At 45.9% G+C, this 26,281-nt stretch overlaps 1 protein-coding gene across 1 annotated transcript in view; it reads right to left on the bottom strand.

Annotated features, from left to right (window-relative positions):
• Nucleotides 1-1,533: 1,533 nt before the first annotated feature.
• The window catches only part of capn3a (calpain 3a, (p94)), a 77,488-nt gene continuing 52,740 nt past the window's right edge, over nucleotides 1,534-26,281 (bottom strand). Inside the window, exons 9-22 of the mRNA XM_036963110.2 lie at nucleotides 23,698-23,858; nucleotides 22,779-22,948; nucleotides 22,482-22,493; nucleotides 22,069-22,277; nucleotides 18,230-18,266; nucleotides 16,724-16,810; nucleotides 15,229-15,286; nucleotides 14,248-14,312; nucleotides 12,560-12,628; nucleotides 12,363-12,441; nucleotides 6,685-6,801; nucleotides 6,358-6,410; nucleotides 5,344-5,408; nucleotides 1,534-3,481 (exon numbers count right to left, since the gene is read on the bottom strand). Of these exons, the coding sequence (XP_036819005.1) occupies nucleotides 5,382-5,408; nucleotides 6,358-6,410; nucleotides 6,685-6,801; nucleotides 12,363-12,441; nucleotides 12,560-12,628; nucleotides 14,248-14,312; nucleotides 15,229-15,286; nucleotides 16,724-16,810; nucleotides 18,230-18,266; nucleotides 22,069-22,277; nucleotides 22,482-22,493; nucleotides 22,779-22,948; nucleotides 23,698-23,858 (1,144 nt within the window). The 3' untranslated portion in view covers nucleotides 1,534-3,481; nucleotides 5,344-5,381. The remainder of the gene's footprint in view (nucleotides 3,482-5,343; nucleotides 5,409-6,357; nucleotides 6,411-6,684; nucleotides 6,802-12,362; nucleotides 12,442-12,559; nucleotides 12,629-14,247; nucleotides 14,313-15,228; nucleotides 15,287-16,723; nucleotides 16,811-18,229; nucleotides 18,267-22,068; nucleotides 22,278-22,481; nucleotides 22,494-22,778; nucleotides 22,949-23,697; nucleotides 23,859-26,281) is intronic.

Below are 26,281 nucleotides of genomic sequence, written 5' to 3'. Positions count from 1 at the left end.
TTTGAGAGTGATGTCTCATTTTGATAGACTTGTCACTAGACCCCCCCCCCCTCTCACTGCCATATATTTTTCTTAGTTTATTTTAACAGGGGTTTTTATCTTAGTCTTGATCTTATTCTTTCTGGCATTGAGTGTGGTTGGTCCTTGATATTTTGGTGTTTGTTGAAGGACAGTGTAAAGTGTCTGAGATTGCCATTTGAAAATGTGGTTTTGCAGTGATGAGGAACTGAGAGACATACTAGTGTGTGTGTGTTCTAGTGTTGGTTCTAGAATGTTTTCTCGTGTCGGTTCTAGAATGTGCTGTAGTGTCGGTTCAAGAATGTGCTCTAGAATAGGTTCTAGAATGTGCTCTGGTGTCGGTTCTAGAATATGCTCTAGTGTCGGTTCACTGTGTTCCAATGCGTGAACAGGCGTTTATGATGTGTAGTTGATTTGTCATCATTAAAGACAGACGTGAGAGAAATTCAAAAGAATCACTGTTTGTTAGTTTTTTTTCCTGAATGAGTGAGTTTGTACTTACCAGTAATTGTTGGATATTGCTGTGCATCTTTTGTGGAACTCCTACAGTATATGGGTGTTGTTGTTGTTTATTTAAAAAAATAGGGTGTGTCTATTCCACAGTAAGTAAGGGGTTTGTTTTGAAACACGGCTGTTTTGTTCAGAGATGTAGATGGTACAGAGACGGTGTGTTGAGGGGTTGAAGAACCCAGAGGAACAGAATCAGGATCCACCCCCCCCCTCCCCCCATGCCATACCTCAAAACCCCCTGATGACACACACATCACACAAACCAATATAAACCTCTGACACACACACACACACACACACACATCACACAGACCAATATAAACCTCTGACACACACACACACACACACAAACCAAGCTGATACGTTGATCCATCATGCCTCTTATTTTTTTTTCAAACAGGTTTTTTTCTTATATATTATTATAAAACACGTTTTTAAAATTTAAATTGTAATCAATGTGAAGAAGAAAAGTTAAATCGATGTAACGCTCCTTATCCGTGTAGTGGCAGCTCTGGGGTTGTACATGGTGCTGTTGTAGGTGTGTGTGTGTGTGTTCGGCTGAGGTGAGATCTCATCGACTCTGTTCAACCTGTGATCTTTAACAGCCTCCTCCTCCTCCTCCTTTCGTTGAGAAGACACGCCTCCCAGACGTGTGTAACCCTCTTCCTCTGTTATTTGAGGGGAAAACATGACAGTCGTCCTCTTAACCTGACATTCCTGAGTTTCTTTGACGAGTTTTTTTTTTTTTTTTAGTTCTCGCCCGAACGGTTGTGAACTTGTTTTGTTATTTTATTTTAAAGAAAATGTTACATAAAAAAAACCTGGAGAAAAAAAATTCTACGGCCTTTTTGGTTTTCTGTCTTTCATCTTGTAGTTGTGTTAAATATGGTCTTGAACTGAACTGCATTCAGACACAGAAGCCGCTAAATTCAACTGATTTTTACTGCTTCTACATTCACTTAATAAAGCATGGATAAAACAAACAAACAAACAAACAGTCCAACCAATAACTACACAATTATTTATTGGGTTAAAAATGTTTAAAAAAAATGCATTACACTCATTTGACCAAAACTTTTAATAGGAAACCACAACAAGTCCCAACCCATAGTCATATTCACATCTCCACATGTTGATCCCACCCTGTAGGGAGCTCTTCAACGGGCTAGGGAGGCTTCAGCCTGGTCCTGGTCGTACAGCGGAGTGGGGGGGGGGGGGGATGTTCTTGGCAGGTTCTGTCTGTCCCATTCTGCGTCTCATCCATCCATTGGTAGGACTGGCAGACGAGCAGATTCTATAGCCGTTAACTCTGACACCAGTGTTTCAGAGCTGATAGGGGTGGGGGGGGGGTGTTCTTGGCAGGTTCTGTCAGTCCCATTCTGCGTCTCATCCATCCATTGGTAGGACTGGCAGACGAACAGATTCGATTCGTTCCGGTTCCCACGGACCAACCAATCCGGCGCCGAGTCAGGAAGTCCAAGACTGAAGGAAGGGAGCACTGGTCCTTTTCCAACATCTCCAGTTCATCCATTGGCCATGAGAGGGCCGTGGTCTTCACTGGAGCGATTTAGAGAAGGGGCTTGACAGTGCATCGTGTCAGGGTGGGTTATCAAATGTTATGGGATGGTAGGTGGTATAGGGGAGATGTGGAGGATGGTAGGTGGTATAGGGGAGATGTTGAGGATGGTAGGTGGTATAGGGGAGACGTTGAGGGTGGTAGGTGGTATAGGGGAGACGTTGAGGATGGTAGGCGGTATAGGGGAGACGTGGAGGGTGGTATAGGGGAGATGTTGAGGATGGTAGGTGGTATAGGGGAAATGTGGAGGGTGGTAGGTGGTATAGGGGAGATGTTGAGGGTGGTAGGTGGTATAGGGGAAATGTGGAGGGTGGTAGGTGGTATAGGGGTGACGTTGAGGATGGTAGGTGGTATAGGGGAGACGTGGAGGGTGGTAGGTGGTATAGGGGTGACGTTGAGGATGGTAGGTGGTATAGGGGAGATGTTGAGGATGGTAGGTGGTATAGGGGAGACGTGGAGGGTGGTAGGTGGTATAGGGGTGACGTTGAGGATGGTAGGTGGTATAGGGGAGATGTTGAGGATGGTAGGTGGTATAGGGGAGACGTCGAGGGTGGTAGGCGGTATAGGGGAGACGTTGAGGATGGTAGGTGGTATAGGGGAGATGTTGAGGATGGTAGGTGGTATAGGGGAGACGTCGAGGGTGGTAGGCGGTATAGGGGAGATGTGGAGGATGGTAGGTGGTATAGGGGAGATGTTGAGGATGGTAGGTGGTATAGGGGAGACGTTGAGGATGGTAGGTGGTATAGGGGAGACGTCGAGGGTGGTAGGCGGTATAGGGGAGATGTTGAGGATGGTAGGTGATATAGGGGAGACGTTGAGGGTGGTAGGTGGTATAGGGGAGACGTTGAGGGTGGTAGGTGGTATAGGGGAGACGTTGAGGGTGGTAGGTGGTATAGGGGAGACGTTGAGGGTGGTAGGTGGTATAGGGGAGACGTTGAGGGTGGTAGGTGGTATAGGGGAGACGTTGAGGGTGGTAGGTGTTGGGGAGATGTTGAGGATGGTAGGTGGTATAGGGGAGATGTGGAGGGTGGTAGGTGGTATAGGGGAGACGTCGAGGGTGGTAGGCGGTATAGGGGAGACGTTGAGGGTGGTAGGCGTAACGAGGGAACCTATTCAGTAGGTAGGGTAGGTGAGGGTTGGAGTAGTGTAAATAAAACTGAATATTTTAAGATATATTCAATGGGTTATGGAGAGGTGGCTCTGAGGTATAAAGACAGAAAAAGAGAGGTTATGTGTGTTTGATGCCTGAGAGAGAGAACGGTACATCTGGTAAGGAGTGGGATGTGTTAAAAAAAAAAACATGGCCGATTCAGAAGAGACTGATGTTTCAGCAGTACTGGGACATGGTCAGGAGAGGAAATTAGAGAAGCCTGAGACCTAGAGAGAGGGAAGAGGATAAGGATGGCTAACTGGTATGGACTGGTAGGTAGCAGTCTAATGTGAGGACTGGATTGGTAGGTAGCTGTCTAATGTGAGGACTGGTAGGTAGCAGTCTAATGTGAGGACTGGTAGGTAGCAGTCTAATGTGAGGACTGGACTGGTAGGTAGCAGTCTAATGTGAGGACTGGTAGGTAGCAGTCTAATGTGAGGACTGGATTGGTAGGTAGCTGTCTAATGTGAGGACTGGTAGGTAGCAGTCTAATGTGAGGACTGGACTGGTAGGTAGCAGTCTAATGTGAGGACTGGTAGGTAGCAGGCTAATGTGAGGACTGGTAGGTAGCAGTCTAATGTGAGGACTGGTAGGTAGCAGTCTAATGTGAGGACTGGACTGGTAGGTAGCAGTCTAATGTGAGGACTGGTAGGTAGCAGTCTAATGTGAGGACTGGACTGGTAGGTAGCAGTCTAATGTGAGGACTGGACTGGTAGGCAGCAGTCTAATGTGAGGACTGATAGGTAGCAGTCTAATGTGAGGACTGGACTGGTAGGCAGCAGTCTAATGTGAGGACTGATAGGTAGCAGTCTAATGTGAGGACTGGACTGGTAGGCAGCAGTCTAATGTGAGGACTGATAGGTAGCAGGCTAATGTGAGGACTGGTAGGTAGCAGTCTAATGTGAGGACTGGTAGGTAGCAGTCTAATGTGAGGACTGGTAGATAGCAGTCTAATGTGAGGACTGGACTGGTAGGTAGCAGTCTAATGTGAGGACTGGTAGGTAGCAGTCTAATGTGAGGACTGGACTGGTAGGTAGCAGTCTAATGTGAGGACTGGACTGGTAGGCAGCAGTCTAATGTGAGGACTGATAGGTAGCAGTCTAATATGAGGACTGGACTGGTAGGCAGCAGTCTAATGTGAGGACTGATAGGTAGCAGTCTAATGTGAGGACTGGACTGGTAGGTAGCAGTCTAATGTGAGGACTGGACTGGTAGGCAGCAGTCTAATGTGAGGACTGATAGGTAGCAGTCTAATGTGAGGACTGGACTGGTAGGTAGCAGTCTAATGTGAGGACTGGACTGGTAGGTAGCAGTCTAATGTGAGGACTGGACTGGTAGGCAGCAGTCTAATGTGAGGACTGATAGGTAGCTGTCTAATGTGAGGACTGATAGGTAGCAGTCTAATGTGAGGACTGATAGGTAGGTAGCAGTCTAATGTGAGGACTGGACAGGTAGGTAGCAGTCTAATGTGAGGACTGGACTGGTAGGTAGCAGTCTAATGTGAGGACTGGACTGGTAGGTAGCAGTCTAATGTGAGGACTGGACTGGTAGGTAGCTGTCTAATGTGAGGACTGGACTGGTAGGTAGCTGTCTAATGTGAGGACTGGACTGGTAGGTAGCTGTCTAATGTGAGGACTGGACTGGTAGGTAGCTGTCTAATGTGAGGACTGGACTGGTAGGTAGCAGTGTAATGTGAGGACTGGTAGGTAGCTGTCTAATGTGAGGACTGGTAGGTAGCAGTCTAATGTGAGGACTGGTAGGTAGCAGTCTAATGTGAGGACTGGTAGGTAGCAGTCTAATGTGAGGACTGGACTGGTAGGTAGCTGTCTAATGTGAGGACTGGTAGGTAGCTGTCTAATGTGAGGACTGGACTGGTAGGTAGCTGTCTAATGTGAGGACTGGTAGGTAGCAGTCTAATGTGAGGACTGGACTGGTAGGTAGCTGTCTAATGTGAGGACTGGACTGGTAGGTAGCTGTCTAATGTGAGGACTGGACTGGTAGGTAGCAGTCTAATGTGAGGACTGGTAGGTAGCTGTCTAATGTGAGGACATAAAGTTCTGCTCCGTTCTTCATGTGGGATGGGTCTCACCTGGGAGGACATCCGGCTGAGAAGACCTGTCTGGCAATCTAGGCATACATGGTCAGCTGGAGCCACTGGACAATGAGGAGAGACATAGAGGGGTAGTATCAGTCAGGACATAGAGGGGTAATATCAGTTAGGACATAGAGGAGAGACATAGAGCGGTAGTATCAGTCAGGACATAGAGGGGTAGTATCAGTCAGGACATAGAGGGGTAGTATCAGTTAGGACATAGAGGAGAGACATAGAGGGGTAGTATCAGTCAGGACATAGAGGGGTAGTATCAGTCAGGACATAGAGGGGTAGTATCAGTCAGGACATAGAGGGGTATTATCAGTCAGGACATAGAGGTGAGACATAGAGCGGTAGTATCAGTCAGGACATAGAGAGACAGAGGGGTAGTATCAGTCAGGACATAGAGGGGTAGTATCAGTCAGGACATAGAGGGGTATTATCAGTCAGGACATAGAGGGGTAGTATCAGTCAGGACATAGAGGGGTAGTATCAGTCAGGACATAGAGGGGTAGTATCAATCAGGACATAGAGGGTTATTATCAATCAGGACATAGAGGGGTAGTATCAGTTAGGACATAGAGGAGAGACATAGAGCGGTAGTATCAGTCAGGACATAGAGGAGAGACAGAGGGGTAGTATCTGTTATGACATAGAGGAGAGACAGAGGGGTATTATCAGTCAGGACATAGAGGGGTAGTATCAGTCAGGACATAGAGGGGTATTATCAGTCAGGACATAGAGGGGTAGTATCAGTCAGGACATAGAGGGGTAGTATCAATCAGGACATAGAGGGGTAGTATCAGTTAGGACATAGAGGGTTATTATCAATCAGGACATAGAGGGGTAGTATCAGTTAGGACATAGAGGAGAGACATAGAGGGGTAGTATCAGTTAGAGTGCTGACACACGTCTTCTGTCAACACAGCCCCTAAGGCGGTAGGTAGTAACATCATGTTTGTTCCATGTCATTCATCATCAGACTGTGTATCATTAGCATTAGCAGCTTACCTCCAAGACACTAAGTCTGATCGTACCATCCTGATCAAAAGCCTGGAAGGCCCCTGTAAACAAAAACCCCATTTCATCAATCAATCAATGAAACATGAACATGACCAGACAGAATACTAAGGTGAAGAGCGTGCGTGTGACTTACTGAACATGGCTTCTAGCCAGACCAGACAGAATACTAAGGTGAAGAGCGTGCGACTTACTGAACATGGCTTCTATCCAGACCAGACAGAATACTAAGGTGAAGAGCGTGCGTGCGACTTACTGAACATGGCTTCTAGCCAGACCAGACAGAATACTAAGGTGAAGAGCGTGCGTGTGACTTACTGAACATGGCTTCGAGCCGGACCAGACAGCTGATGAAGCTGTCAAAGTCGATGTTCATACCCTCGTTGGCGTAACGCATGGTGATGATGTCATACAGCTGGTTGTTGAGACGGAAGCCTGAACGGGACACAAGGACACAATAACTGAGTGGTGACAAGACTGTAAAATATATTGGACGTAGAGATTAGACTGTGGAGTGGATGGAGTCCGTTTTCAGGCGGCCATTTAACGATAATTCTAGGGTCTGGATACATTTACTCTTGACTTTTAAATGACCTCTAACAATGTCACAGATGTTCTTGAACACTTTTCTTACCTCGTCCCTCGGACTTGAATTCCTGGCTCATAGACCCTGGTAACATTGTGCAACAAAGTGGGCCTTTGGGTGTGGTTAAAATAGAGGCTGGAGAGCGCTATATATATATATGCTGAGTTTATTTCACTGAAAACAAACTTTAGTGATCCCAAAAAAAAACGATTTTGTCCAAGAAATGCGGCTAAATATCATGTGGCTGTGCTTGGTACTGATTTCTATGTGTTTGGGTTGCAAGTAAAGGACAATTGGGAACTCGCTCTACTTGTCGACTAGTTGAACTCCAATGCTCTTATCTTTCCCTTTAACGGAACGGTCGATGGCTCTCATAGCTTTTTACTTTTTTGTTTTCATAAGCTAGCTCAAGCATTTTAGCTACGGGTAGGCAGCCTTACTTCCTCACATGGGCAACAATGAACGACCTAAGTGAGCTAGCTAGTTAACGTGAGCCTACCAGGCTACATATTGAACTTTGATCGTCTCAGGCCAGTGGCACAATATGTAAATGTATGGTTAGATCAGACTCGCTGTCGTAATCATTGGCAACGATTTAAGTCAAAATCACAAATCCAAATCCCCGTTTCCATGCATGGTTTAGGAAAGGGCCGATTTAGCAAGCTAGCTACTGCAGGACAACAACGCCAGCAGACCAAAAACAGACGTTTTTCTGACAATGATAACGTTTTGCTCCGGGCGTGATTTGATTGGTGTGAAGCCAAATCCAAACTGGCCTCCCTTGGGGGCGTTTTGCTGTGCCAGGACAACCCACAGTTGAGCTCAGCTCAATGCTGATTGGCTAATTATTATTATTTTTTTTATCAAGGGAGGTCAAATGCTTGCTGGCATCAATCAATCAAATTCTACAGAAGCAACATGTCATACATACTCTTTCATTCCAGACAGCATCCGTTACATGGTCTACACATACTGAGACCGCATCCGTTACATGGTCTACACATACTGAGACAGCATCCGTTACATGGTCTACACATACTGAGACCGCATCCGTTACATGGTCTACACATACTGAGACAGCATCAGTTACATGGTCTACACATACTGAGACAGCATCAGTTACATGGTCTACACATACTGAGACAGAGAGGTGCTGTTTCACTGTCCAGACAGCATCAGATACATGGTGTACACACACTGAGACAGAGAGATGCTGTTTCACTGTCCAGACAGCATCAGATACATGGTCTACACATACTGAGACAGAGGGGTGCTGTTTCACTGTCCAGACAGCATCAGAGAGGTGCTGTTTCACTGTCCAGACAGCATCAGATACATGGTCTACACATACTGAGACAGAGGGGTGCTGTTTCACTGTCCAGACAGCATCAGATACATGGTCTACACATACTGAGACAGAGGGGTGCTGTTTCACTGTCCAGACAGCATCAGATACATGGTCAACACATACTGAGACAGAGAGGTGCATTTTCACTGTCCAGACAGCTGTCCAGACAGCATCAGATACATGGTCTACACATACTGAGACAGAGGGGTGCTGTTTCACTGTCCAGACAGCATCAGAGAGGTGCTGTTTCACTGTCCAGACAGCATCAGAAACATGGTCTACACATACTGAGACAGAGAGATGCTGTTTCACTGTCCAGACAGCATCAGAAACATGGTCTACACATACTGAGACAGAGAGATGCTGTTTCACTGTCCAGACAGCATCAGATACATGGTCTACACATACTGAGACAGAGAGATGCTGTTTCACTGTCCAGACAGCATCAGATACATGGTCTACACATACTGAGACAGAGAGATGCTGTTTCACTGTCCAGACAGCATCAGAAACATGGTCTACACATACTGAGACAGAGAGATGCTGTTTCACTGTCCAGACAGCATCAGAAACATGGTCTACACATACTGAGACAGAGAGGTGTTGTTTCACTGTCCAGACAGCATCAGAAACATGGTCTACACATACTGAGACAGAGAGATGCTGTTTCACTGTCCAGACAGCATCAGAAACATGGTCTACACATACTGAGACAGAGAGATGCTGTTTCACTGTCCAGACAGCATCAGAAACATGGTCTACACATACTGAGACAGAGAGGTGTTGTTTCACTGTCCAGACAGCATCAGAAACATGGTCTACACATACTGAGACAGAGAGATGCTGTTTCACTGTCCAGACAGCATCAGAAACATGGTCTACACATACTGAGACAGAGAGATGCTGTTTCACTGTCCAGACAGCATCAGATACATGGTCTACACATACTGACTGACACAGAGGGGTGCTGTTTCCCTGTCCAGACAGCATCAGATACATGGTCTACACATACTGACTGACACAGAGGGGTGCTGTTTCCCTCGCTCGGATGATTTCTCTGGTGAGATTCAGCGACTTGCGAAATTGATTGAACATTAAAAAAAAATAAAAAAACAGAGACGAAAGTTAAATTTATTTTATAATTTTAATGTTTTTATTGGTCAAATGTTTGGATAAGCCTGGCTTCCCTTGGCTTCCCTTGGCTTCCCCTGGCTTCCCTTGGCTTCCCTTATAAATACACGCCACTGGTTCGGGCATATCAAGTTATGTGAGACCAGTTAGATGACTGCTACTTTTCAAACTACGTTTCTATTCAGGGCGACTGTACTGAGCCAAACAGCATTGTGTCGACTTGGCTGCCCGAGCCATGGATAACATTTTTAAAAGCCCAGCAACAACATATAATGTTAGCAAAATAGCTAACTAGCTAATCTTAGCATGCTAGCTACCTAAACTGACAGCTGTCAGTTCCCTATTTGTTGATGTTTGTCCACTCACAACGTTCCATCCCCCTAATCTCGTGAATATGTACGAGTAGCTTGCGTCATTCTTCGGAGGTGGAAGTGAAACAAGCGTTTCCGCTCTAGGGCAGGAATTACGTGGAAATAGGGGCTGCATTGATCTCTGGTGGGTGCCTTTTTTAAATCACTTGTGCCGCTCGCTCTTTAAACTATGTAGGGCGGAGATTCTAAGGCTGGTGATGGACTGAGAGATGAGCCAATTAAAACCGGGTGGCAAGTCCCGTTGTGAGGCGTTGAGAAAACCAGACATCTCGACAGAGAGAGCCCGGCTGGTGGTCGAGACTAACAGTTTTCCTCCTTCTAGAAGTATCTACCGTAACATCACCTCGATGCTCTGGATCATTTTCCAGACAGAGGACCCTTTTTATAATACAGTTCATTCGGAAAGTATTCAGACCCCTTTTTCCACATTGTTACGTTACAGCCTTATTCAAAAAAATTCATTTTTGCAAATGTATTTAAAAAAAAAGGTATATATATATATATATATATATATATATATATATATATATATATATATATACCTTACTTACATAATAAGTATTCAAACCTTTTGCTAATGAGACTTGAAATTGAACTCGGGTGTATTCTGTCTCCATTGATCATCCTTTATGTTTCTACAAGTTGATTGGAGTCCACCTGTGGTAAATTCATTTGATTGGACATGATTTGGAAAGGCACACACCTGTCTATATAAGATCCCACAGTTGACAGTGCATGTCAGAGCAAAACCCAAGCCACGAGGTTGAAGGAATTGTCCTTAGAGCTCCGAAACAGGATTGTGCCAAGCTACAGATCTGGGGAAGGGAACCAAAACATTTCTGCTGCATTGAAGGTCCCCAAGAACACAGTGATCTCCATTATTCTTAAATGGAAGAAATTTGGAACCACCAAGACTCTTCCTAGCTCTGGCCACCCAGCCAAACTGAGCAATCAGGGGAGAACGGCCTTTGTCAGGGAGGTGACCAAGAACCTGATGGTCACTCTGACAGAGCTCCAGAGTTTCTCTGTGGAGATGGGAGAACATTCCAGAAGGACAACCAGCTCTGCAGCACCACCAATCAGGCCTTCATGGTAGATTTGCCAGACGGAAGCCACTCCTCAGTAAAAGGCACATGACACGTCTGAAGGAAACCTGGCACCATCCCTACGGTGAAGCATGGTGCTGGCAGCATCATGCTGTGGGGATCCTAGTCAGGATTGAGGGAAAGATGAACGAAGCAAAGTACAGAGAGATCCTTGATGAAAACCTGCTCCAGAGCGCCCAGGACCTCAGACTGTGGTGAAAGTTCACCTTCCAAATACAGGTGTGCCAAGCTTGTAGCGTCATACCCAAAAAGACTTGAGGATGTAATCGCTGCCAAAGGTGCTTCAACGATGAACTGAGTAAAGGTTCTGAACACTTATGTAAATGTGATATCTTATTTTTTATTCATTTGCGAAAATGTCTAAAAACCTGTTTGCATCGTCATTATAGGGTATTGTGATGTCATTATGGGGTATTGTGATGTCATTATGGGGTATTGTGCTGTCATTGTGGGGTATTGTGCTGTCATTGTGGGGTATTGTGATGTCATTATGGGGTATTGTGTGTAGATTGATGAGGGGGGAAAAAACGAATCCATTTTAGAATAAGGCTGTAACGTAATAAAGTGTGAAAAATGTGGAGGGGTCTGAATACCTTCCGAATACACTGTATATCTACTGTAGTACTCAAGGTTAAGAACTTAACTTCATTGCTGAGAGTGTTCTGGAACGTAAAGGGTATAAATCACCATATGAAGATAAATAAAAATTATATCCTTCCTGGAAAGGAGAGGGCGGCCATTTGCTTTCTATAGGGCTGTGGTGGAAAAAATACCCAACTGTCATACTTGAGTAAAAGTAAACAGGAAATTATTCAAATAAAAGTTAAAAATGTACTACTCGAGTAAAAGTCTAAATATATTTTGTTTTAAATATACTTAACTATCAAAAGTAAATTTAATTGCTAAAATATACTTAAGTAGTACAAGTGTAAGCATTTGTGTTTAGTGAGTCTGCCAGATCAGAGGCAGTAGGGATGACCAGGGATGTTCTCTTGATAAGTGTGTGAATTGGATAATTTTCCTGTCCTGGTTAGCATTTTTAATTTTTTAAATTTCACCTTTATTTATCCAGGTAGGCCATTTGAGAACAAGTTCTCATTTACAACTGCGACACAAACAAACCCGGAGTTACACATGGAATAAACAAACATACAGTCAAGAATACAATAGAGAAAAGTGTATATATACAGTGTGTGAAAATTCTAAATGTAACGAGTACTTTTGGGTGTCAGGGGAAATGTAAGGAGTAAAAAGTCCATTATTTTCTTCAAGAATGTAGTGAAGTAAAAGTTGTCAAAAGTACAAATAGTAAAGTACAGATACCCCCAGAAAGTACTTAAGTAAAGATACTTTAAAGTACTACTTAAATACTTTACACCACTGCTATAGAGGACATGTCTTTCCATCTTGTTGTAGATGCCGAAACAGGGATACGATCTGTTCTATTAACTAACCTGCATCGTTGATGGCGTTTCTCATCTCGTAGCTGTTGATGATACCAGCCTGGTCCGAGCTGTAGTGTCTAAAGATCCCCTGAGAAACAGAGCATTTATTAAATCTACTAATCTGACCCTATTTACAGTGTCATTGGGAGTGGAGATAAACCCTGTACTCTGAAGAAGAAGAAGATGACGAAGAAGAGCATTCTCACCTGCCACTGTTTGATCTTGTTCCAGAGATGTCTGAACTCCTGCAGGCTGAGTCTGCCAGTCCCGTCCATCTAGACATTAGCTTTAGTTAAGACCACAGTGACGGACGTCAACATGGAACACTTTACAATCACTTCCTGTTCAACGAAGTCACTTACTCTGAATAAGCTATTTCAACACTTCCTGGTTGTTACATTAGTAACCTCCATGACCTCGGTAAACACCCATGACCTCGGTAACACCCATGACCTCGGTAACACCCATGACCTCGGGCACGTGCTACTGAGAACTACTGCAGTAAAAGGTGAATTTGGCCCTGATGTTTGTCCACCGTAGGCCCTGTCTGTGATACCAACAGGCTGTGCTCTCTCTAGATAATTCAGACCTCTCATGGGGACCCACAACTGCTGCATGTTCTACATGTATTCCCGAGATGGCACATCGGATTCACATTGTAAACTAATCCTCAAGGCGTTTTACTAAGTGAATCAGGTGATCTAGTTCAGGACTACAACTCAACTGTGAAAATGTCTGGGGGTCCCGAGGAGAGGTTTGAGAACAACTGCTATAGACAACACAACCTGACCCGGACGGGTCTCTATCTACAGACAACACAACCTGACCCGGGTCTGACAACACAACCTGACCCGGGAGGGTCTCTATCTACAGACAACACAACCTGACCCAGGCGGGTCTCTATCTACAGACAACACAACCTGACCCGGGAGGGTCTCTGTCTACAGACAACACAACCTGACCTGGGCGGGTCTCTCTCTACAGACAACACAACCTGACCCGGGCGGGTCTCTATCTACAGACAACACAACCTGACCCGGGCGGGTCTCTCTCAACAGACAACACAACCTGACCCGGGCGGGTCTCTGTCTACAGACAAAACAACCTGACCCGGACGGGTCTCTGTCTACAGACAACACAACCTGACCCGGGCGGGTCTCTGTCTACAGACAACACAACCTGACCCGGGCGGGTCTCTCTCTACAGACAACACAACCTGACCCGGGCGGGTCTCTCTATACAGACAACACAACCTGACCCGGGAGGGTCTCTGTCTACAAACAACACAACCTGACCCGGGTGGGTCTCTCTCTACAGACAACACAACCTGACCCGGGCGGGTCTCTCTCTACAGACAAAACAACCTGACCCGGACGGGTCTCTGTCTACAGACAACACAACCTGACCCGGGCGGGTCTCTCTCTACAGACAACACAACCTGACCCGGGCGGGTCTCTCTATACAGACAACACAACCTGACCCGGGCGAGTCTCTATCTACAGACAACACAACCTGACCCGGGCGGGTCTCTGTCTACAGACAACACAACCTGACCCGGGCGGGTCTCTATCTACAGACAACACAACCTGACCCGGGCGGGTCTCTGTCTACAGACAACACAACCTGACCCGGGGGGGTCTCTCTCTACAGACAACACAACCTGACCCAGGCGGGTCTCTCTCTACAGACACCACAACCTGACCCGGGGGGGTCTCTCTCTACAGACACCACAACCTGACCCGGGAGGGTCTCTCTCTACAGACACCACAACCTGACCCGGGAGGGTCTCTCTCTACAGACACCACAACCTGACCCGGGAGGGTCTCTCTCTACAGACACCACAACCTGACCCGGGAGGGTCTCTCTCTACAGACACCAAAGATACAGAGGATACGTCCACGAGTGCAATCATGCTCCTGCAGCACTCCAGGCTAAAACCCTCTGTGTTCAGGTCCTTATCTGTGGAAGAGTGAGATAGAGATACTGTAACTAATCAACCAATCACTAACCAACCCTAACTTAGTTGAATCAGGTGTCAGTGCAGGGCTAATCTGTCATTGGCAGACTACGCAAACATAAACGGGGCCTTGTTGAAGACCTTCTCTAATGATGCAGAAGATGACTGTAATGTGAAGTTTTAGGATGTTTCTTAATATGCATGCGAATTGGAGCACACAACGGTCAGGGTACGAGTCCAAATCAAAGTATTCCGAATTGGAGGACACAACGGTCGGGGTACGAGTCCAAATCAAAGTATGCCGAAACGGAGCACGGAGGGCCCTTCTCTTCTCGGAGAACCTCCTCGGAGAACGTACTCAAGAGAACCTCCTCTGAGAACGTACTCAAGAGAACCTCCTCTGAGAATGTACTCAAGAGAACCTCCTTGGAGAATGCACTCAAGAGAACCTCCTCGAGGAACGAACTCAAGAGAACCTCCTCTGAGAACGTACTCAAGAGAACCTCCTCGGAGAACATACTCAAGAGAACCTCCTCTGAGAACGTACTCAAGAGAACCTCCTTGGAGAACGTACTCAAGAGAACCTCCTCTGAGAACATACTCAAGAGAACCTCCTCGAAGAACGTACTCAAGAGAACCTCCTCGGAGAACGTACTCAAGAGAACCTCCTCGGAGAACGTACTCAAGAGAACCTCCTCGGAGAACCTACTCAAGAGAACCTCCTCGGAGAACGTACTCAAGAGAACCTCCTCGGAGAACCTACTCAAGAGAACCTCCTCGGAGAACGTACTCAAGAGAACCTCCTCGGAGAACCCCCTCGAAGAACGTACTCAAGAGAACCTCTTCGGAGAACGAACTCGGAGCATAAGCGTGTGGAGTACGGTTGTATGCATATTGAGAAACACGTCTTAGTCTTACGTTTGGAGACAACCCTGTTGAGGACATTCTTCAGCTCGTTGGCGGTAACTTCCATTTCCTGTGAGAGAGGAGAAAGCGGGAGAAGGACATGTGGACTCACCTGAGTGTGTATCTGGACACTTCTAACATTTTAAACATGAACATTGTTAACGTTTCAATGCCAGTAGTTATTTTGTGTTTATCTTTTGATGTCTGAAAGCCTCCTCACCTGATACATTGAACCTCATCAAATTCATTTGATAACCAGATCTGAGTTCAAATAGTTTTTTAAAAACATTTTTGTTAATACTTAAATCATTTGATTGAGCCATTCATTTCACCAGGCAAGCTCAGTCAAATGTTGAACCCAGGTCTGATGACAACAGGACAGGTATACAGGAGGCCTGACAACTACAGGACAGGTATACAGGAGGCCTGACAACAACAGGACAGATATACAGGAGGCCTGACAACAACAGGACAGGTATACAGGAGGCCTGACAACAACAGTAACAGGACAGGTATACAGGAGGCCTGACAACAACAGGACAGATATACAGGAGGCCTGACAACAACAGGACAGGTATACAAGAGGCCTGACAACAACAGGACAGGTATACAGGAGGTCTGACGACAACAGGACAGGTATACAGGAGGCCTGACAACAACAGGACAGGTATACAGGAGGCCTGACAACAACAGGACAGATATACAGGAGGCCTGACAACAACAGGACAGGTATACAGGAGGCCTGACAACAACAGTAACAGGACAGGTATACAGGAGGTCTGACAACAACAGGACAGGTATACTGGAGGCCTGACAACAACAGTAACAGGACAGGTATACAGGAGGCCTGACAACAACAGGACAGATATACAGGAGGCCTGACAACAACAGGACAGGTATACAAGAGGCCTGACAACAACAGGACAGGTATACAGGAGGTCTGACGACAACAGGACAGGTATACAGGAGGTCTGACGACAACAGGACAGGTATACAGGAGGCCTGACAACAACAGGACAGGTATACAGGAGGCCTGACAACAACAGTAACATGACAGATATACAGTAACATGACAGATATACAGGAGGTGTAATACAGTAACATGACAGATATACAGCAGGACTGATAACAACAGTAACATGACAGATATACAGTAACATGACAGATATACAGCAGGTGTAATACAGTATAATAACCCAGGCAGGATTGAATCTGATTGAGGGGTTTTAGACCATGCAGCTTTTAAAGGGAATGTTCCCGTGTTGTGAAGAGAGATAGAGAAAGGTAAACGCTGCTCAATCTGAAAATTACCTTTAAATGTCAAGCGCGCTATAACACGGATCTGACGCAGATCGGATTGAATCCGGCACTAAATTGGGAGCACATTGGTTGACCACCCACCCCAGCACTATAGTCACACTCCCCCAAGCGCTCACTGACCTCTCTGGACTCCCTGGCCTCTCTCCCTGGCCCCCCTGGCCTCTCTCCCTGGCCTCCCTGTACTCACCGTACTCACATCCCCGGCTATCTGCTGAAAGAGGCTGCGGAACTGCTGGTCCTCTTCACTCTCCTCCCCCGCATTGGCTGGGGCCGGCTGAGAAGGAGAAGACGACACAGAGGAGAGAGAGAGGGAGGGAGGGGGAGACGGAGAGAAAGAGATAATGGGAGGGGGAGACGGGGAGAAAGAGATACAGAGATGGGGAGGGGGAGAGGGGGGAGAGAGAGATACAGAGATGGGGAGAGGGGGAGAGGGGGGGAGAAAGAGGTACAGAGATGGGGAGGGGGAGAGGGGGGGAGAGAGAGATAATGGGAGGGGGAGAGGGGGAGACAGGGAGAAAGAGGTACAGAGATGGGGAGGGGGAGAGGGGGGAGAGAGAGATAATGGGAGGGGGAGAGGGGGAGAAAGAGGTAATGGGAGGGGGAGAGGGGGAGACGGGGAGAAAGAGGTAATGGGAGGGGGAGAGAGGGGGAGGGGGGAGAAAGATATGGAGAGGGGGAGACGGGGAGAAAGAGATACAGAGATGGGGAGTGGGAAAGAGGGGGAGAAAGAGATAATGGGAGGGGGAGAAAGAGATAATGGGAGGGGGAGAGAAAGAGTGTCTGAGAGGCAAATACGATCAGCCAATATCACTTCTGAATACTGATGTAAAAATGTTAACACAAAAAAATAAATACTGTCCTTTTCATTTAATATAGGCCTGTTTCAGGGCTGACGTAAACATCCAAGCTACCATCTTATTGTCATCTCTCACTGATCCAAGACAAGCCTTGTCTCAGGATGGTAAGTTGGTGGTTGAAGATATCCCTCTAGTGGTGTGGGGGCTGTGCTTTGGCAAAGTGAGTGGGGTTATATCCTTCCTGTTTGGTCCTGTCCGGGGGTGTCCTCGGATGGGGCCACAGTGTCTCCTGACCCCTCCTGTCTCAGCCTCCAGTATTTATGCTGCAGTAGTTTACGTGCCGGGGGGCTAGGGTCAGTTTGTTATATCTGGAGTACTTCTCCTGTCCTATTCGGTGTCCTGTGTGAATTTAAGTATGCTCTCTCTAATTCTCTCTTTCTCTCTTTCTTTCTCTCTCTCGGAGGACCTGAGCCCTAGGACCATGCCTCAGGACTACCTGGCATGATGACTCCTTGCTGTCCTCAGTCCACCTGGCCGTGCTGCTGCTCCAGTTTCAGCTGTTCTGCCTTATTGTTATTGGACCATGCTGGTCATTTATGAACATTTGAACATCTTGGCCATGTTCTGTTATAATCTCCACCCGGCACAGCCAGAAGAGGACTGGCCACCCCACATAGCCTGGTTCCTCTCTAGGTTTCTTCCTAGGTTTTGGCCTTTCTAGGGAGTTTTTCCTAGCCACCGTGCTTCTACACCTGCATTGCTTGCTGTTTGGGGTTTTAGGCTGGGGTTTCTGTACAGCACTTTCAGATATCAGCTGATGTACGAAGGGCTATATAAATACATTTGATTTGATTTGATGACGTTGACAGAATAAAGAACCCGAGAACTTTACTCACCACTGTATGGTCAGCCTCGATCCTGTTCTCTATCTCCCTGAGTAGAAACCAACAAACCGCAGTCACCATTGTGACACTAGCAGGACTTTAAACATCTCATTGGACCATAAAGCCTCACACATTTCCTGGCAAAGAGCCAAACACTCTACAACATCCTGACTAAACATTTCCTCACATTTACAAAGTTGTCTATGGGTATTCCTACGTGTCTATATATCTCTGAATATTGTTCCTAACTGTACTAAGCAACATCAATAATATTGCAGCTATAATGTTCTCTGTACATCCTAAAGGATTATGGTTCCATACCCAATAGCATTGAGTTGAATGACAATATTGTACAACACACTCTTACCGCCTTGCACCAAGCTGTGAACAAAATGTTAGTCACATTTACCTCGTGTTATAATATATATATATTATTTTATCAGTGTCTTGTTATTTTTCCTCTTCTTCTTGAGAACTTGTTTTCTTTTAATAAACTTCTAATATATTTGGTCTTATTGACCATATTCTTCTGAAGGCCAATATTTAAGACCAAGGACTCTTGTGGGCAATTTTCTGCCTTTTCTCGGCCTCTTAGGTTCAGTCCATGTTTGTTGGTCATGTCTACTCTGTAGGAGACGTTGGGTCCAGACCTGGTCTTCTCTGTAGGAGACGTTGGGTCCAGACCTGGTCTTCTCTGTAGGAGCGTTGGGTCCAGACCTGGTCTACTTTGTAGGAGCGTTGGGTCCAGACCTGGTCTACTTTTTAGGAGCGTTGGGTCCAGACCTGGTCTACTCTGTAGGAGACATTGGGTCCAGACCTGGTCTACTCTGTAGGAGCGTTGGGTCCAGACCTGGTCTACTCTGTAGGAGCGTTGGGTCCAGACCTGGTCTACTCTGTAGGAGACGTTGGGTCCAGACCTGGTCTACTCTGTAGGAGACGTTGGGTCCAGACCTGGTCTTCTCTGTAGGAGCGTTGGGTCCAGACCTGGTCTACTTTGTAGGAGCGTTGGGTCCAGACCTGGTCTACTCTGTAGCAGCGTTGGGTCCAGACCTGGTCTACTCTATAGGAGCGTTGGTTCCAGACCTGGTCTACTCTGTGGGAGCGTTGGGGCTGGACCTGGTCTACCCTGTGGGAGCGTTGGGTCCAGTCCTGGTCTACTCTGTAGGAGCGTTGGGTCCAGACCTTGTCTACTCTGTAGGAGCGTTGGGTCCAGACCTGGTCTACTCTGTAGGAGCATTGGGTTCAGACCTGGTCTACTCTGTAGGAGCGTTGGGTCCAGACCTGGTCTACTCTGTAGGAGCGTTGGGTCCAGACCTGGTCTACTCTGTAGGAGCGTTGGGTCCAGACCTGGTCTACTCTGTAGGAGCGTTGGGTCCAGACCTGGTCTACTCTGTAGGAGCGTTGGGTCCAGACCTGGTCTACTCTGTAGGAGCGTTGGGTCCAGACCTGGTCTACTCTGTAGGAGCGTTGGGTCCAGACCTGTCTACCCTATAGGAGTGTTGGTTCCAGACCTGGCCTACTCTATAGGAGCGTTGATTCCAGACCTGTCTACTCCGTAATAGCGTTGGGTCCAGACCTTGTCTACTCTGTAATAGTGTTGGGTCCAGACCTGGTCTACTCTGTAGGAGCGTTGGGGTCAGACTTGGTCTACTCTATAGGAGTGTTGGGTCCAGACCCGTCTACTCTGTAGGAGCGTTGGGTCCAGACCTGGTCTACTCTGTAGGAGCGTTGGGTCCAGACCTGGTCTACTCTGTAGGAGCGTTGGGTCCAGTCCTGGTCTACTCTGTAGGAGCGTTGGGTCCAGACCTTGTCTACTCTGTAGGAGCATTGGGTCCAGACCTGGTCTACTCTGTAGGAGCGTTGGGGTCAGACTTGGTCTACTCTATAGGAGTGTTGGGTCCAGACCCGTCTACTCTGTAGGAGCGTTGGGTCCAGACCTGGTCTACTCTGTAGGAGCGTTGGGTCCAGACCTGGTCTACTCTGTAGGAGCATTGGGTCCAGACCTGTCTACTCTGTAGGAGCGTTGGGTCCAGACCTGGTCTACTCTGTAGGAGCGTTGGGGCCAGACCTGTCTACTCTGTAGGAGCGTTGGGGCCAGAACTGGTCTACTCCGTAATAGCGTTGGGTCCAGACCTGGTCTACTCTGTAGGAGCATTGGATCCAGACCTGGTCTACTCTGTATGAGCGTTGGGGCCAGACCTGTCTACTCTGTAGGAGCGTTGGGGCCAGAACTGGTCTACTCCGTAATAGCGTTGGGGCCAGACCTGGTCTACTCTGTAGGAGCATTGGGTCCAGACCTGTCTACCCTATAGGAGTGTTGGTTCCAGACCTGGCCTACTCTATAGGAGCGTTGATTCCAGACCTTGTCTACTCTGTAATAGTGTTGGGTCCAGACTTGGTTTACTCTGTTGGAGTGTTGGGTCCAGACCTGGTCTACAACTTGATTATATAACCTAAAATCTGACACATACTCTGTCCATGTTTCTTTAAAACAAATGGATGAAAACAGTGACTCCCACTGAGATTAAATAAAAGCCAGGCTTTGTTATGTCAAAACTGTTAGGGGCGGTTTCCAGACACAGACTAAAAAACATTTTCAATGGAGATTCTCTTAAGATCTTGCTTCATCTATGTCCAGGAAACTGGCCCATAATCAAGTTGGTGTGTTGTTCTGTCTGTCATACTGTATCTCTTTACAGCTTCTTCCTGTAGGTCCCCCTCTTCCATCAGAGCTAGGAGCTCTTGTCGTCTAGGGTGGAAATTGTTTCGGGATGCTTGGAGTCAGAGCAGGAGGTTTATTTTAATACTGAAAGAAAATGTTTACCCGAGCATGGCCAAATCTGAAGTCGCTTGTCCTAAAAAGGATTCCATAACAGCTTCAAACTGTGGCTGATTCCTTCCAACTCTACAAATCAAATCGCAGTTAAAATAGTTTGTCCTTTAGCGGTCTGACCCCACCACTATAACCCCAGTACCCCCCTCTCCCCAAAGGGCTCTAACCTGACAATAACCCAACACACACCCACCCACATTGGTTAGCCCATCTTAAACATGGGGCCAGATACTGTGACATAAGGCCAGATACTGTGACATAAGGACAGATACTGTGACATAAGGCCAGATACTGTGACATAAGGCCAGATACTGTGACATAAGGCCAGATACTGTGACATAGGGCCAGATACTGTGACATAAGGCCAGAAACTGTGACGTAAGGCCAGATACTGTGACATAGGGCCAGATACTGTGACATAAGGACAGATACTGTGACATAAGGACAGATACTGTGACATAAGGCCAGATACTATAACTGTTCACCCATCTTAAACATAGGGCCAGATACTATAACTGTTCACCCATCTTAGACATAGGGCGAGATACTAAAACTGGGAAACACCAGAGAAGCTGGCGATAACAAATACTAATTTCCCATCTCATACTATTACCAAGATAGCAGTTAAGTACATAGAATGGATACGTGTATTTGCAGATCTATTGATATATATATAGTTAACCAGTGGCCAAGGAAAACATACGCCGGGATTCAAACAAACGCAGATAAACGACCTACGACCTGTCGGGCTGCGATTTACTTTTTAAAAGGATGATTTAATCTTTAAACAACGACATCTGCAACACGATCGCAGGCAAAACATCTGCGGGGGTAAAAATGGCCTTTTAAAAAGTATATCGCAGTGCATCAGGCCGTTTATCTGCGTTTGTTTAAGTCCCGGACATACTGCGAATAAAACCTCTTAGACACTTCACTATGGCCTTGCATTGCTTTTCCCCGGGGGACTAGGTATATTCCCTCTGCGCTCCACCACCACCCAGCTCTCTCTCTCACTCACTCTGAGGTGTTCCTCTTTTCGGAGAAGACTCTGAGGATGAACTCTCCCTCCTGGTGAGGCTCGTAGGTAGACGGGATGATCACGTACTCCCCGGGGCTCAGACGGAAGCGCTGGGTCACCTCCCTCAGGTTGATGTAGGACTTGCAGCGAGCCTTGGATGAGTTGAACAGGAAGAAGTCCTTCTGCATGTGCTGCTTGTTGCCGTGCATCTGGTCAGAAACACACAGACACAGACGGAGGAGGCAGGAGAAGAAAGACTGGGAATGAAAAGTACGAAAACAAAAGTGTTGAATTAGTTATTGTTGTTAGACTATTAATCAAACAAACTTTCATAGTAACACATTTATAAATAAATATGGCAGTGATAAAACCTCAATGTGTAAACAAATACATTCCACATCTCCTGTCCTTACCTCCTTCGGCACCTGCAGACAGACAGAGAGAAGAGTTGTGTTTACACCAGAAACACCGCTCTGCTCAAAACTAAACCGTGTTACAACAGAAGGCGGCTTGTACACAACGTATGTGGTCATGCGTTAAAAGGGGCAATCTGTGATTTGTATATCCATTTTGGGACTTTTTAAACTAACTATGTGCTTTGTTGTTGTTCTGATCTGCAGATTTCCCCTTTAAAGAATAATAAAAGTTATCTTAGATTCTTTAGTAGTGGATTTTTTTTGTTTCGTTTTTTTTGTGGGGAGGGCAGACACCTCGTAGATGGCAAATCCGATGGTGAAGAGATTGGCTCCCAACTTCCTCTCTTTCCGTCTGTTCTTCTGCATCAGAGAGACCACAAAGGAACACGCCACCTCGTTGTCCTCTGAGTCATCATCCTCCTCCAAGAGACACAGGCGGAACTGAGGGTTGGTCCAGAATGTATCTGCAGGTAGGGGAGCGGGTCCAGAACCAAACACATCACTTAAAAGTCCAATGCTACTGTTTTTATCTTAATATAAAATCATGTAAGTACAATTAAGTACCTTTCTATGATTGTTTTCAATTAAAATTGTCAAAAATAAACAAAAATATTTTCTTAGCGAAGAGCAATTTCTGAAGCAAAACATGTTCTAGGAATGTCTGGGAGTGGTCTGAGTGGGGAGGGGAAAACTGAAAACTAGCTGTTATTGGCAGAGAGGTTTGGAACTCTCTTTGTTATTGGTCTATTACCTCATTTACAGCCTGGTGATGTCACCAGGCAGGCCAAAACTCCTACCAAAACAGCTGAAATTTCATGCAATCTTTTCAAGCAGCTTTTACACTAAAAAAATCATTATTATAATTTTCACAATTTCCCAGTATTATTCTAACTTCAAAGTGTGGAAATATAATTTTGGACTACTACGTAATGGTGCCCCGTATGAGGACAATCCTATACACGACGCAACAAGTCCTGGATTAAAATAACATTTGATTTAGCCTGACCCTGAGTGCCAGGTGGAAGGGAAGTGCAATTGTCTATTCAATTGGTTCCATTGCATCAGGCAAGCTCAATCAACCACAGCTAAAGGATTTAAAATAAAACAATTATTCCTGTCGTTACTACCCAAGTCTGAATTCAACTAAAATAATAACAAATTACAGATGAGGGTTCATATAATACAGGGTTAGAGTTTAGAGGTCATCTCCTACCTGGGTAGTTCCTGCAGCCCCCGGCAGAGCAGCCTCTGACCCAACGACCCTCGTTCACAGACACCGTCCACTTGTGGATCTTATCGTCCTCCAGGGCATCAGGGGTCAGGTTGCAGATCTCAATCTTGGTGTAGTTCTTCTTGAAGTCCTCAAAGGACATCCTGGGGAGACAGAGGAGAGGGATAGGGAGACAGAGGAGAGAAAGGGAGAGAGTAGAGAGAAAGAGGGAGAGAGAGAGGGAGACAGATAAGAGGGAGACAGAGGAGAGAAAGAGGGAGACAGGAGAGGATTCAGACCCCGTGACTTACAGTTTCACAACCTGGTTTCAGCCTTATTCTAAAATGGATTGAAGTGTTATTATTTTCTCATCAATCTGCACACAATACCCCATAATGACAAAGCAAAAACTTTTTATTAGACATTTCTGCAAATATATATATATATACAGTGCCTTGCGAAAGTATTCGGCCCCCTTGAACTTTGCGACCTTTTGCCACATTTCAGGCTTCAAACATAAAGATATAAAACTGTATTTTTTTGTGAAGAATCAACAACAAGTGGGACACAATCATGAAGTGGAACGACATTTATTGGATATTTCAAACTTTTTTAACAAATCAAAAACTGAAAAATTGGGCGTGCAAAATTATTCAGCCCCTTTCCTTTCAGTGCAGCAAACTCTCTCCAGAAGTTCAGTGAGGATCTCTGAATGATCCAATGTTGACCTAAATGACTAATGATGATAAATACAATCCACCTGTGTGTAATCAAGTCTCCGTATAAATGCACCTGCACTGTGATAGTCTCAGAGGTCCGTTAAAAGCGCAGAGAGCATCATGAAGAACAAGGAACACACCAGGCAGGTCCGAGATACTGTTGTGAAGAAGTTTAAAGCCGGATTTGGATACAAAAAGATTTCCCAAGCTTTAAACATCCCAAGGAGCACTGTGCAAGCGATAATATTGAAATGGAAGGAGTATCAGACCACTGCAAATCTACCAAGATCTGGCCGTCCCTCTAAACTTTCAGCTCATACAAGGAGAAGACTGATCAGAGATGCAGCCAAGAGGCCCATGATCACTCTGGATGAACTGCAGAGATCTACAGCTGAGGTGGGAGACTCTGTCCATAGGACAACAATCAGTCGTATATTGCACAAATCTGGCCTTTATGGAAGAGTGGCAAGAAGAAAGCCATTTCTTAAAGATATCCATAAAAAGTGTCGTTTAAAGTTTGCCACAAGCCACCTGGGAGACACACCAAACATGTGGAAGAAGGTGCTCTGGTCAGATGAAACCAAAATTTAACTTTTTGGCAACAACGCAAAACGTTATGTTTGGCGTAAAAGCAACACAGCTGAACACACCATCCTCACTGTCAAACATGGTGGTGGCAGCATCATGGTTTGGGCCTGCTTTTCTTCAGCAGGGACAGGGAAGATGGTTAAAATTGATGGGAAGATGGATGGAGCCAAATACAGGACCATTCTGGAAGAAAACCTGATGGAGTCTGCAAAAGACCTGAGACTGGGACGGAGATTTGTCTTCCAACAAGACAATGATCCAAAACATAAAGCAAAATCTACAATGGAATGGTTCAAAAATAAACATATCCAGGTGTTAGAATGGCCAAGTCAAAGTCCAGACCTGAATCCAATCGAGAATCTGTGGAAAGAACTGAAAACTGCTGTTCACAAATGCTCTCCATCCAACCTCACTGAGCTCGAGCTGTTTTGCAAGGAGGAATGGGAAAAAATGACAGTCTCTCGATGTGCAAAACTGATAGAGACATACCCCAAGTGACTTACAGCTGTAATCGCAGCAAAAGGTGGCGCTAGAAAGTATTAACTTAAGGGGGCTGAATAATTTTGCACGCCCAATTTTTCAGTTTTTGATTTGTTAAAAAAGTTTGAAATATCCAATAAATGTCGTTCCACTTCATGATTGTGTCCCACTTGTTGTTGATTCTTCACAAAAAAATACAGTTTTATATCTTTATGTTTGAAGCCTGAAATGTGGCAAAAGGTCGCAAAGTTCAAGGGGGCCAAATACTTTCGCAAGGCGCTGTATATATACAGCTCAATATATCTGAGCTGTCTCATAAATACAAGTAGTGGTGAAGTCAATCTCTCCTCCACTTTGAGCCAGGAGAGATTTGCATGCTTATTATTATGCTCTCTGTGTACAATTAAGGGTCAGCCGTGCTGCCCTGTTCTAAGCCAATTGTAATTTTCTGAGGTCAGTCTTTGTGGCACCTGGCCACACGACTGAACAGTAGTCCAGGTGTGACAAAACTATGGCCTGTCGGACCTGCCTTGTTGATAGTGTTGTTAAGAAGGTAGAAACTAGGGCCTGTAGGACCTGCCTTGTTGATAGTGTTGTTAAGAAGGCAGAGCAGTGCTTTATTATGGACAGACCTCTCTCCATCTTAGCTACTGTTGTATCAATATGTTTTGACCATGACAGTTTACAATCCAGGGTTATCTCAAGCAGTTCAGTCATCTCAACTTGCTCAATTTCCACATTATTCATTACAATATTTAGTTGAGGTTTAGAGTTTAGTGAATGATTTGTCCCAAATACAA

The sequence above is a fragment of the Oncorhynchus mykiss genome, chromosome 25 (genome assembly GCF_057628025.1).
Source record: "Oncorhynchus mykiss isolate SJ-2025 chromosome 25, ASM5762802v1, whole genome shotgun sequence".
In the NCBI taxonomy this organism is placed as follows: domain Eukaryota; kingdom Metazoa; phylum Chordata; class Actinopteri; order Salmoniformes; family Salmonidae; genus Oncorhynchus; species Oncorhynchus mykiss.
Note: the sequence above shows the minus strand (reverse complement) of the source record. Positions and strands in the feature narration are given on the sequence as shown.